At 40.0% G+C, this 14,075-nt stretch overlaps 1 protein-coding gene across 4 annotated transcripts in view; it reads left to right on the top strand.

Moving 5' to 3' along the window:
* The window catches only part of LOC127066456 (nephrin-like), a 268,358-nt gene that overhangs the window by 116,634 nt on the left and 137,649 nt on the right, over nt 1-14,075 (top strand). Inside the window, exon 2 of one of the 4 annotated variants that reach the window (XM_051000234.1) lies at nt 11,531-11,695. The exons of 2 other annotated variants lie outside the window; for them this stretch is intronic. In XM_051000234.1, coding sequence (XP_050856191.1) covers nt 11,667-11,695 — 29 coding nt within the window. In that variant the 5' untranslated portion in view covers nt 11,531-11,666. Of the gene's footprint in view, nt 1-11,530; nt 11,750-14,075 lie in introns of those variants that run through there. One more of the 4 variants, XM_051000232.1, reaches the window with a different exon arrangement.

Below are 14,075 nucleotides of genomic sequence, written 5' to 3'. Positions count from 1 at the left end.
ATTTACAATTTACATTTGCGCTTGAACATTGCTTTTTCCCACAAATGTATGTATCGCAAGTACAGATATAATCTATATTTTCGGAGTACTTCATACGATATTAAATTAATAATAATACCTACGATGATGATATATCGCAATTGTATAGCGAAGGTGATTATTAAAATTAATGACGAACGATCGATGATTCGTTTGTACGGCGAAAATTCGAATTTTCGATAGCATGCGGCAACGAATAATAATTCTACCGCGCGCCTGGAGGACGTTTGAAATTTCGATATTAAACCGTTGACAGGTGGAAATACCATTACGAGGGGAAATCGCTTTTCCCTTTGCCTCTCGTACATCGTCGAAAGTATGCTCCTAAAAAAGCTCGGGAAACGTGGCCTAACATGACAGATAGGGAAAAAGTACTCGAGACAGGATGTTCTGCCACGCGGCCGATTTCTCCGATGAACGTTCACGTGGGATGCGTTATTTGAAAATAAACAAGAAATATTTTATGCCACTGACAGTGCCGATACATCTAAAAAGGACCAAGTCCACCTCTGTAAATATCTCCTCGTCCATCTCCATTTAAATTGCGTTGCTTGGCAATAGTTAACTTTAAAAATAGTGCCTCTATATTACGCGCTTGAAACACTCCGAACTGTCCTGGGATAGTCCCAACACTCACTCTTTCTCAATCTTTCTTTCTCTCTCTCTCTCCCAACTTTCTTTCACCATTTTATCTGCACCAGCTAACAATCTTCTTTTAATACAAAGCTACGAGGAGCAACGAACCCATTGTTTGCGCCGCAATAAGGGGAAACTTATTGCTGGCTAACTAATAACGAACGATTCCCTCGCGAGTATCCGTAGTCTTCATTTTCTCCAGAAAAGTGAACTTCGGTAATCTCTCTCTCTCTCTCTCTCTCTCTCCTCTCCTATTTCTTCTTTCTCTACCCTCTTTCAACCCTCTCGTTTCTCTCCCCTTTTCGACATGTCGACGATACAAGAGTTACAAACAGCAAGCAACAGCCGTGGAAAAGTTTTATCGGAATCAGAGGAAAAGAGGGAGGTTTGAGGAAAGCGGTTGGAAGTGCTACACGTCTGGCATTACGCATCGGATTGGATTCACTCGGAAATTTAAAGAGGAATACGTAGTTTCTCTCACGGTCTGTAAACGATTACGATGCTTGGAAAACTGCTTCCGCAGATACGGCTTCTACGAACTCTACGGAGAAAGTAAGATACGATGGAAGCCGATGCAAACCTTCGACTTTCGTTTACCTTGCGTGGAAGATAAGAGTCCGGAATCGATCGATTCAACGCGTGGAGATAAATAAGAACTTATCTTCCTATCGCTTTATCTGATAACAAGTTCTACAATTTTCGGTGTTTTTGGGATAAAAGCAACATAAATTCCAATAAAAGTATCATATAGGTACAATGGGCAATCAAAAATGATCAATTCCCAATAGAGTCTATGCTTATCCTTACAACTTGATATTTATGAGTTCACCAAATTTTGTAGTAGATACTTGTGCACCTATAGATATCTGTAACGAAAAAGCCAAGTTTTGATTCGATACGGTTTGTAATTGTGTTATCGATTTATACGGTATACGTTATTTCAACCGAATACGTGCTCGAGAAAAGCAATCCTGTAAAGCCACGAATCGACGGTTAACTTTTTATTTCCTGTCGATGAAAACTATATTTTTATTTTTGATCGTCGGAATATAGCCGATACGATGAAACGAGCGAAAACATGTTTAACGACGGTTCGTAAATTAGTAAAGCGAAGCGTTAAAGTGTATGATTCGCAAATGACGAAAAGAAAAAGTCTTGAAATCCACACACAATATTATAGAGAATTACGAACTATGATGATCTTTAAATAATAGCACTTGTATGTACGTGTGTACTCGTATAATATGTGCTTCGTATCAAGTATAGAAAGTTTATGGTAGCAAAGTAAATTTATAGTTGCTCACTACTGGAAATTTTCGTGCTCGAACAAACACAAGTTAAACGATCGTTCTCGGAGTTAATCTCACCTCGAAGCAGCTTCGTGATCTTTCGTCAGTGACCACCAGCTAACATATTGACCCCTGGTACTAATAACGAATGATTCCCATTGGAATCCCCGATCTTTACGCTCGTAACTCGATATTTACGAACCACCCTGGTAAATTCGATACACGCTCTCCTTCAACAGTGTCGTCGTTCGAAATGGCTTCTAATGCTGCGATACGAGCAGTCCTTTGTCAAAGAGCACTCAGCGTCGACGCTTACTCGATTTCGATCGCCGTTTCGATCACCCCTTTCATTCGATTCTTTTTTCGACCTTTATGGCATTTACGGTACTTTGATCGTTACAAAGAAATTGTATTTAAGTCGTTCTACCAAACGATCCCGCTTTTCTAAAGTTTCCTATTAAACATACATCTCGTACCATTAGACGATTAATCGATTCTTCCTGTCGACTTTTCGATCTTTTTCCCTTTCCTCCATCTTCGCAACCTCTTACTTTACTTACGTTCAACGAAGATATTAACGTTTGAAAACTTCCTAATCGAGTCTGTTAATACGTTCAAAAATTCATAGAAGATATCCCTTCCGTTATAGTTGCTTACTTTCGTAGGTAGATATCTGGAAAATTTACGATGCAGAGACGATGTAATATCGATAGTGTTACTACAAGAAGCAACTACGAAATGGAAGATGAAAGGAGAACGATAGGAAGAGGCGTAGATAGTACAGGAAGAATGGACAATTACGTATTCAGGGAGTCGAATGAATCGCACGAGCGGAGGAGTTATAGGTTCGAGCAGAATGCGCGATCCAGGTGCGAAGAGAAAGCCATTTCATTCCGGTTACATTTTCTATTGGTCTGCACGACGAAAAAAGTCACTGGCACGGAGCACAGTGTAGAAGGGGTGGAAAAAGGAGACTGGCTCGCAAAATAAACGATTCTATGTGAACGAAATTAAATGAGCACGAGGAACGTTTCTATAACGTAGAAAGACTTGCTTCGGTGCGTGAGGAAGAAATATGGCTCTCGCGTGCCCACGATAAGAGTCTTGGAACAAATGAATAAGGAGAGAAGCGCTGAGTGCTTAATACGCGAGACCTTTCCATTTCAAGATTTTTCCAAGGTACGTCTTGAATATAACTTCATTGAATCTAACAAGAGAACATTCAGACTTATAAATGTAGGCTTTTTATGAAATAGGTTCGAAACGAAAGAGGACATTAAGCAAGACACATATGTACATCTGTAAAATATAGAATTACAAGTTTCTGGACAACGTAGTACTTTCAAAAGTGGTTACAAAAGTTCAATATTTTCATATCATCCAATCGAGTTGAAACTATTACAGATTGATAGAACTTAGAAAAGTTGGAAACATTGGAAACAAAAGTTTGTAGTTTTACTATTACCTTTCTATGTTTATTTCTCGTGTGTTTGCTTTTAGTTTCTTCCTGTAATTATTCATTACGTGTTTTAACATTATTTTCGCAACAGATACTTCGATCAAAATTTTTACTAGAAATGAATATAAAAATATATATTATTTTATAACAGATAGTAGGAATTTGTTTAGAAAAGAAAAAATTATATATAGACGCTATTTGTTTGTACAAACGAAAGCGGTGCATTGTCATCGAAAAATAAATTCGTTTAGCAAAGTCAAGTATGCAATCGTTTCAAGAAAGATAAGAGAGGGATATTCGAAGTTGAATTAGTCTAAGTAATAATAGCAACAAATTCTCATATCTGCGATATCCTCTACCGTCGAATTATTTTTGACTCTCTTAATCCTCATTGATTTTGTTCATCTATCAACTATTACTATCATAGAAATTATTTCAAAAACCACATTACTAAATCACAATTGCTTTTCTTTCGAAAGATTTTCACCGTACAATTTTATTACAAGATATTCCGAGCACCGGTCAAAGCTGTCAAAGTCCAGTAAGGACGTTTATTTGTGGATAATCCATATCGGCTATACATTGCCCTTTATTTTTGTTACTTCCTGAACTCCTTGCTTACACCTTTTCGTTCCATAAACTAAATCTCCATGGATTGCAACGTGATGGCTTATATCGAGCGTCTGCAAAGTTTACGAAGCACATCGTTCGTCGTTGCTCGCAAAGAACGTCGAGAAGACGATTATTCGCGAAGATAAAATTTAACGGTTTCCTTCGAGCAAGTATTTTACATTTTATAACGGCCAACTTTTCGATAGCCCAGCTTCGCGAAACGTCGCGACTCGTTTTACCTCTTTTGAGTTAGACTTTATATCATTTTTTTACTCACGATCTTTATCGAGTGTCAGATAGTTACTAACATAACTAAAAAGATACTTTTTCCTTTAACTGTATTAAATTGTGCGCGACTTTCTCGTCTTTTGCTTTCATCGTACAATAAGGGGAAAAGGTATTGCGGCTAACCTTACAAACTTCTATGAAAAATTTCTCGTCCCGAACCGCGATACCATTCTTTTTTTTTTCTTTATTTCGGTCACGCGATAACGACGAGACGGAACACTTTTGCAAACAAAATTTGAGAAGGTATCTTTGAGGATGCGCATAGTATCGAAGCGAGTTGTTCAGCGCCGAACGATGTCGCGTTATTTGGTGCGCTATTCCGAAGCACAGATAAAGCTCGATCTCGGTTACGAAAATGTAACCCTCCAAATTCTCCAAAGAGGGCTTGTTTCATATTCCTATCCGTCGTACGATCTACCGCCGTAGATTGTATCGAGAAAAAGAGCGAGTTACCTAACCCTTCGTTCTTCGCACATTTTTCATTCTTCCCTCACCTATTTTAACTCTTCATCCTTTCGTTTCCAGTAACGAGAGTAGTTAGAAGGATTTCGATCCAGTATGCATTCACTTGACTTCCTTATTCATTTTCGTCCATATTCGTGTTCCGTACAATGCGATGTCCTTCCTGATTCTCTCCTCTTCCCTTCTTGCCCTCTTTCAATTCTTCGTCGTCATGAAAACGACTTAGCTAGACGCCCCATTGGAAACGTTTCTCGATCGATAATCATTTTCTTTTTGATACGCGCACGAGTACACGCTATCGACCTACCGATGCGGAATTGAATTAACCGTGAAATTTTTGTCGTAACGCCGAAAGAACCAAAAGATCGAACGAATACCTTCTATCCAACAAGAGGAGTATTTTTGAAAGATGGAGAATGACCGATCGTACGGAAGGTATCGGTTATTATGCAATGCGCGCCGTAAAGAGCGTTTCCTCGAGAAACGAGGCCATGAAAAACGTTTTATCCTCGGTTTGCTGTACCGAGAAATTGAGGAGAAAAGAAAGGGAACTCCTTTTGGTTCGCTTAACGCTTTATTTATTCGAGCGAAGAAATAAAATTTCTCTCTCTCTCTCTGTCCGTATTTCTTCTTCTTTCTCTTTATCCCGTTAGGACCATCCAATAGCTGAGACCAATCTGAGGAACTAACGTGCACGTAATCGCATCTATCTCGAAAGATTCATATTCTTTACACTTCTTCACCTGTTCGAGTTGTAACTTCGTTAGTCCAATTAGCGACGTCACTCTTTTTCGTTCGAACAAATTGGAGGAAAAGTTTCGAGTGGACTATCCGAGGCTGTTAGGGAGACCCTTTACCCTTTTCTTTAGACGTTGCGACGCGCCAACATGAAGAGGACAACGAGGGAAAAGAAAAGAAAATATCTTGTTCGTCGTTTGAGATGTTTCATTGTGCATTATCTCGTTAGGACGAACCATTGGACAGAATCTAAACGGATCGGCCCCTTCGGTGAGCATGTTTAGACGAAGGTTGCGCGGAGAATGGGCTTGCGGTGGCAGAGGTGGCAGCAGTAGCAACGACAAGAACGAAGTTCTATTCAAGACGCATCGTCCCCTCGATCCTCATTCTCCTCGCTCGGCCCCGACGGCAGTCGGGCCAGCCGACAGTCGTGAACCCTTCACAAGAGCGGCCTCGAAGGCACTTTCTTTGATCTTAACCTCATCGAGGCAGGCCTCTTTTCAAGCGTTTCACCCGGCCGCCTCGTAATAGGTACCCTCCGCGAAAAACCGACCCACCAAGAGAATAATCATCCGGAAATCGTCGTACCGCTTTGGAAGGGAAAACCTCGAGAGCGTCTTCGAGCTTTACCCTCCTTGCCTTTTTCTTCTGTTACTCCTCCTCTTTTTCTTCCTTTCTTCTTCTTCTTCCTCTTCTTCTTCTTCTTTAACTTCTTTCGCTTCTTTCTCCCGTTTCTCTTCTGTCGCTCTTTCTTTCTCTTTCTCGGGTTCCCTATTTCTTCTTTTTTTCTCGACGATGTCCTCAAGATCGTCCTCGAGAGAAGTATTCGAGCTGCGAGAGGGTCGAGATTGCACGACGCTTTTCTCCTTCCTTCTATTCCTCTACAATCTCTACCGTCTCTTTCGTCAGCCGTTTCGTCGTGAAACCAACGTCGGAGAGCTCAGCGCCAATGAAAATTATTATCAAACAAGTAACGAGTATAATTTGCGAGATATAAGATTGAACAAACGCTCTGATTTCCAGGTCTAAGAATCTTTACAGGAAGGAAATGAGGGGAAAAGAAAAATATAGCAAAGGAAGAGAGTCAAGGAAAAACGATAAAAGGACGTTTCGTGGATTTTTCGCTCGGCACCTCTTGCCGTCGACGACTGCGAGAGTTAATTTCATTGAATCGAATTAAGGATGTTGTTCCTGCGAATACACAATTACGAGAGGAAAATAAAAAAAGAAAAAGAAAGAAGGAGAGAGAAAGAGAGATAGGACGAATCTACGCGAAAAAAAGTGAATTTCGCCTAATTTGCAATTGTATTATTTCGCGTGCAAACGTTTTCCGCTTCTCATCTTTTTCCATTGCTGTCATCAAATTTCAAACATTTCGAAGTATAGTCGGACGTTTTTCTTCCGGATGCTTTCTATATCGTTCTAACTTTCATTGCTATTCCTTGAATATCGCCAGCGTTTCAATTGTCATATATGTTCTGGAAAACAAATGTTAATGTAATTTGATATTTCTACTTCCCAAGCTACAGTACTATTCTTTACGTTTCTTATAAACGTTCCGGAGCTTACGCGGAATTCAAAGTAGTGCGCGTGCATGCGTAGAAATATGAACCAGTATCTTGCATCTATAGGTAGTATCTCGAAGGTGACGCGTTTCTTCCTTCTATCAAGATTCCCTTTGTTTCGCGAGACAACGTTACTTCGTGAACTTTCCGCAATATCCTTGGAAATATTTTCCAAAGTTTATAGCGAACAAATAGATTCTGCGCGTCGAGACGACGAAGTGGGTGAGAACGCGTAACGCATAAATTTCCATGCGCGATAGCAAAAAAAAATACCAATAAAAATAAGAAAAGATGTACTATCGAAAATAACAATAATAGAACGAAAAAGAAAAAAAGGACAAATATCCTTTATTCTCTGAGTCTCGATACAAATCGAAAGGAAGAAGAATCGCATCGGTGCTCGTTCGTGACTCAACTAATCCTCAAAAGAGCGACGAACTCTAAACATCCATCGAAGGGGTAGAGTTAGAGTGCATCGATCGTTGACCGATTTAAAAAGTCGTTTGTTCCGCGGCGTAAGCCTGTAATCCCATTAGTCGATCGAACGGGTCGCCCGAATGGACTGTCCGAACGTACCTACGAGTATGTAAAAACGAGAGCGGATCGCTCGTTCTTCGCACGACTCTCGATCCCCTACGGGAAAATAGAAAAATTCAAGTACGGGACAACGACCGAACGTCAGGAGGATATGATTTTTCGTACGCGTGCGCGCCTCTTTTCCGTCCTTGGATTTACTTCCGGATCTGAGTCGTTCGTTGCTTCGCTCGATCCTAGAGCTGAAAAGCAGCCATCGTCGATAGATTTATGAGACTCGTATAGATTCCAATATAAAAGTATCATATAGACGCTGTCGAATGGCTTGTCGTCCGCTACTCTTCAGAAAAGAGCTCTGCAGCTGCGCTCGTAGAAAAAGGAACGGAAATGGTTGAAGCGAGTGAAAAAGCGGATGGTATGACGGACGAGCGTACGCGTTGATCGCGATCTAACCGTTCTCGACGCATCGTCCTTTTCTCGCGGACCTCCACCCTCCCAAAGTAGTAGGAAGGCGTAAACGAAGGGAAAAAAACGAGAGCGACGTCGTGCGTTCGACGGTGACCAATAGCGAGTCCTACGAGCCAGGAACTTTACCGATCTCCCATTCGTAACTGTCGCTCCTGAAACGACCATCCACTGATGCTTCAAATAATATATACCCGTTTTTTGCGACCCGCTTTTTCTTTCCAGATGACGACAACCACTACGCTTCGACGATAATTCGACATCGATTCGACTGAATGCTTCGGAACAAGCGTCTCGAGACTCGGTCCATTAAACTCACAACGTCACCCAGATAAAAGACAAAAAGAATAGGAATTTGTTTATTGTAATCGAGTATCTACCCCTAATATACTCTTTTCTCTTATTGTACGCTAATATATCGTAATCCAAGAAACAAGAATTGTATTTACTATCATTTGTTGTATACTATAAGCCCTCTTAGCGTAGAGGAATTATATTTCGAAGAAGAAAATCCTCTCAAAACAAGAGCGTAAAATGTGTTATAACAAATATCAATTTTGTGATATTGAAACGAAAAATATTACAGGATGAAAAAGGATATTTCAACTTTTTTGTTAAGGTAGCATTGATCATTGTCGAACAATCACTCACTTCTTTTTTATTTCATCTATTCAGTCGTTTCAATTGCACAAACAATTTGAGAAGGTTTGTCTATGCTTCTAATGCGTTCTACTTCTGAATACACTGAATAATCTTTAAAATTTTTTGTAGATCTTCCTCGGTCTATATGTGTATATATATATCCCTATATATTATAGTTCTGTTTACGTATTCATGAATACACCTTATTATTTTTAAATAATTTAGAACTACTTACGATTTATACAATAATTATGATAAGATTATTCAATGACCTTGAAAATTTATTCATGTCAAAAAAAAAACGTAAAAATGCGATTGACTTTTGAGTCCTTGAATACTCATAAATTGAAAGTTTTTCAGAAACCTTTTAAAAATGTTCATCTTTGATCAGTAAAAATTACTTAATGTATGCTACGTGATATGAATTATACGAATAATGGAAATAACTTACCGATCAGAAGCACGTTCGACCTCTTTCGTTTGAACAAGAACTCGCAACTATTTGAAATTAAATTCATGATTTCAATGAATCGACACGTTAAGTACAACAAAGGTCGACTTCTCTCCAGCTTTCTCTCTTTCTCTCTCCCTCTCTTTGGCTTCCTCTGGGTCTGACCCTCTTTGGGTCATTTCGACGGGTTTAATCGACAAATACACATACACGCGTAACAATATATACGTACATGAAACGCATACCTAGTCGGACTCAGCCTTGTTCCCGAGGCAAGTTCGTGGCGTTTATGCAAATTCGAGCATGTGCTCGCGGGAAGTTCCTAATTCAATTCGGTTTTGCGTACACGCCGGGTACTTAACCGTCCTCTCTGCTTCGCGAAATTCGCCTCGTCGCATCCATCTCTAAGCCGCCCCGTGCAATCGTGTTACGTTGACGTACCATTTACCCATTTTCTATCCTTCCCCTTTCCGCACTCTTAGTTGTTTCTCGCTTGCTACCAATCGTCCTTTCTCTCCATTCTCTTTTTTCCATTTACATTTATCGAAATACGATTACAAAGATATGAAGACATAAGTATCTATAGTCGAATTACTTAATTCAAATATATTACATTCATGTAATTCATGCTACATATTCATGTTCGATTCATATCATATATTAGTTCTTCAACAATAGATAACACAAAATCTCCAAGCAGCAACCTTCGTTACTCTGGCATGTTAAGGGTGATTTAAAAATACTGCTTGCCTTTATGGATGGTTTATCAATAGCCCTTCAATAAGGAGCAACAAGCTCCGTTCTATAAACGACCTTCTTCATTCCACGACCCAATGACATTTGAAGAGTTTATTTTGTATCACACTTGGTACGACCGTCTTATAAATATTAAAAAACGTGTTTTTTCCCTTTTTGAAAGTATTTTCAAGAAAGACTCTGAAAGAAAGCTGGCTCCAAGATATACGTAACATCCAAGATGAATTCTCAGGATGGTTTGCGACGTTTAATCGATAATATCGTCTGGTACGAAAGTAACGTTCTTTTGATGCGACGAAGACTGATAAATATGCATTGCTCATGCAGAGTATATGTCTTTAACTAAAGCCAGCTTTAAAAATCTATGCGAGGGAGTTATGACATCCATGACCGCGCAATCCCCTCCTTCCACGCCGTTCGCCGGTTTCTCTGTCGATACCTCGATTTTCATTATAGAACTTCTTGCTATCAATTTCGAGTAGTGTGCTTATATTTACCCTTTCTATTTCTCTCTTCCTCTCTCTTTCTATTTCTATCTCTCCACGTGAGAAGTCTCACTATGCTTCCCCTCGAATTTTGGTCGAATTCCAAGGAAATCCTGATTATTCATGTTAGAAACATGAGTACGTTGAAAACGACGATTAAGCGAAATGTTAACTCACTAAATGCGTTGAAGGACGATCGTACGAAATGAGCGAATAAAAAAAAAAGAAAAATTAAATATTACTTTTTCAAAAAGGGAAAAAAATGAAGAAAAGTATAACACAATATCTCGTTTTCTCAAAAAGTGATATAACATTTTGACTGAGAAACGAATAATACGTTTTTATCATCTTCTTAACAACATCGGGAAATTGATCAGGCAAAGCGAATGGCATGGGAAAAGGAAAAAGGAAAGTTCAGAGACGAGAAACGGAGCCATCGATGGATATTGGAAACGATCGAAGAGGTGCGGCAAGCGGGGTTAAAGCGATAAAAGCGAAAAGAGCCGCATAGAACTGGCAAACGTTTCCCATTCCCACAAAAATCTTCTTTTCTTTCACTGTCCATTTTCAACTTGTCTTCCCGCACCGTTTAATGTAATCTTTGCTAATAATGGAATCTTCAGTTTGACCATTTAGTACGAATTTAATAATAAAATGTGCTTAGCGCAGCAGCATCCTTCTTGTGATTGATATTACTACTTAACGAGATTCAAGTCGGCTCGAATAACCGTTTTTGCTCGAAATCGGAGCCGGAGGGAGAGGACGAGAGTGAGAATTCTATTAAATACAAATGTCGTTAATTAATGGGAAGAACAGAACCGTTGCAGGGAAATTGCATCGGCGCGCGATCTCTACCGCTTGATTCGACGTTTAATTACTTGATTAATTACCACTCGACGCAGTCGTCAATTTACGATGGCTGAACGCTCGTAAAGGGTCTATCACTGTTTTTTCCTTTCTTCTCTTTTTCTCTATTTCTCATTCTCTTGCTTTCTCTCTCTCTCTCTCCCTCTCCCTCTCTCTCTTTCTCTCTCAGATTTTTTGTTTTTTTTCTCGATCGACGATCCGATGAATGGTCATCGAAATGGAACTCTCGACGCGCGTCCCAGATTGTTGCCGATCGTCGGTGCGAGGCTCGTTGGCAAGAGTCGCGTCCGTGGGGTGGTCACGCATTAGTAATTGCCAATTTCCACCGTTCCACCAAACCGACGTAAACTGCCGCCTCTGTCGGCGTCGCCACTGCCGATGCTCTGTATGCTGCATCGAGGGAATAGGTAGGCCAGACATTATGGTCGAATGATACAAACACGCCAAGAGCTTCAGCCGAGGTAACATCGATGAATTCAATTTCTCCCTCATTATTCGAGCTGGATGAAGAGCGATAATTCTATCATTTCTACGGTATTTATCGGCTTGTCCGATAATTTCATTTTCTATGATTTCTCCTTCCAAGGATCGGTATTCTCTTTTTTAGAAAACTAATAAAATCGATTTAATTTCTTTTTTCTTTTCGTTTTGAAAATGATAGAACTGGAACACTTTTCACGTCCGTCTCGTATTTCACTTTGAAAGTTGAAATGACGATCGGCAGCTGAAAAACGTTATTTGAAATATCGTACAATTTGATCTTTACAAAGTTGATACCTGTACTTTTCAGTGAACCTATCAGTTTATTCTGTCATTTGATTATTTCGCAGGATAGATCGCCTCAATATTATCGATCATTTGCAGATATAAATCTCGAATCTCAATGAGCGATCAACCGCGATTTAACGCTCGTCGTCTGTCACAAAATATTATATACTTCCGTTAACGAGCGGTCATTTTCGCGGTTACGAAATAATGAATCGCGTTATATAGAACGTACGTGGACGGTCGATCGTCGTTTACAGCATTTCCCACTGTTTACGCAGCGGCGGCTCTAATCTCGAATCCCGATCGACAAATGGATTCTCGTAATTCTCAAACCGATTTACGGCATTCCGATTAACCCGCTCCAAACGCCTCTCTTCTGTAGGTAGCTCGATTCCCATTGTTGTTTGATAGCATAGAAATCTTCATGAATCGGACTGCTTTGTTTAAGCGAAAAAAAAAGGTGAAAGAGAAATTTCCACTTATTCGGTTTTTCATGATTTTTGAAATACCAATATATTCCGTAATTTTCACGTTCCATCGTATAATCGTCGAATATTTATACCCTCGCCTACATAACACATATAACAAATATATTTTCTCCTAGCGTATAAATTTGAGAAAAAATATTAATCGCATACATATCCGTTTGGATACATTAAATACACTATAAATTTGCGAAATAGTGAGAAAGCTTTATAAGAAAAATCCATACATATGCGTAAAATCGGATTTCAATTTTCCGAATCTGTATACGGTATTCATTTGGCGAATTAACTGACTCCTCGAGAGCATATCGGCGAAAGCGAATAATAAAAAAAAGAAAAAAGAAGAAGAAAAATTACGCGGGAGTGGAAAGCTAAGCCGAGCTCTTTCATTTATTAATCTGGCATCATCGTGCGGCTAGTATCGTTCCCCATCGGATATTGAATCGTCTTTGCACTGAAACAACCGTGGCGAAGGCCCCATCTGATTCGGAAATTCATCGACGAGACAGACGTGTGCAGGGAATTTTGGAGTGGCTCGGCTCGATGAAACGTACGCACACAAACGTCCATCCGTCGAGGATGGACGTGCCAACATCGACGACGCTCCTAACACCGGAAAAAGGTTCTAGGGACGGAGTTAGCGGGGAGGGATTGCTGGTGGCATTTGGCTCTGATTCTTTCTTGGCATTTCGCGAACGTCGAGTGTGCCAGGAAGGTTGGAAGAGGAACGCATCGACTGAAATCTCCCCGATATTGTGGCGTTGCGCCGACAGGAGAATGGTCTAGCATTGGGGTGCACGCGAAAGCGTATATCCTGCAAAATTATCGCGAATAGGCGTGGAATACTTTCCTTTCGACACAATGGAACCTAGTGTGTTACATTCATACGGCTCGACGGACTTTCCCGTCTCGTTGGCTTGCCACTTTGCTAATTGCAAAAAACTAGTCCGGCCCGGTTTCGGTTAAGCAACCCCTTTCTATCTTCGAACGGACTTTCCCGAAATATGGCACTCGCTGTACCGAATATCTGGAACGAAACGTCGTTGAACGGGATTCATAGGAACACGCCAAATCGTACAAAGTGTTGATTTTGTTCCAAGCAGACGTATTAAATGGAAGAATACGCCCTCATCCTATTCGAAATGATGTTTTTCCAAAGGAACCATTATTTTCATCTTCTTCTTTTCGAATCCACCCACCAACAGTACTCTTCCTTCTCTTCCCACCGATCGGGTTCTTCTTTGGAAAATACTCTCTCGAAGCACGTACTTTATCTTAATAAGAGAACGAGGAAATAGTATCTATAACATTCGTTGTTAATGATTGCGATCATTTATTTAAATGAAATTCACGGTGTGAAATAGCCAAGTTGGACGTTATGTAGATATGCCTCAGTAAGACGTTATTTTTTGTTTTGATTATATTATCGATTTTATCTGAATATAGCATTGTCCCGATATATTTCACAGAATTTGGCGAGTATGAATAACGTCGTTGGATGGAGATGGAAGAAGAAGAGTTTTGAAGGACGAAA

This window comes from Vespula vulgaris, chromosome 9 (genome assembly GCF_905475345.1).
Source record: "Vespula vulgaris chromosome 9, iyVesVulg1.1, whole genome shotgun sequence".
NCBI classification, from domain to species: Eukaryota; Metazoa; Arthropoda; class Insecta; order Hymenoptera; family Vespidae; genus Vespula; species Vespula vulgaris.
The sequence above is the reverse complement of the archived record's forward strand: the minus strand, read 5'-3'. Positions and strand labels throughout refer to the sequence as shown.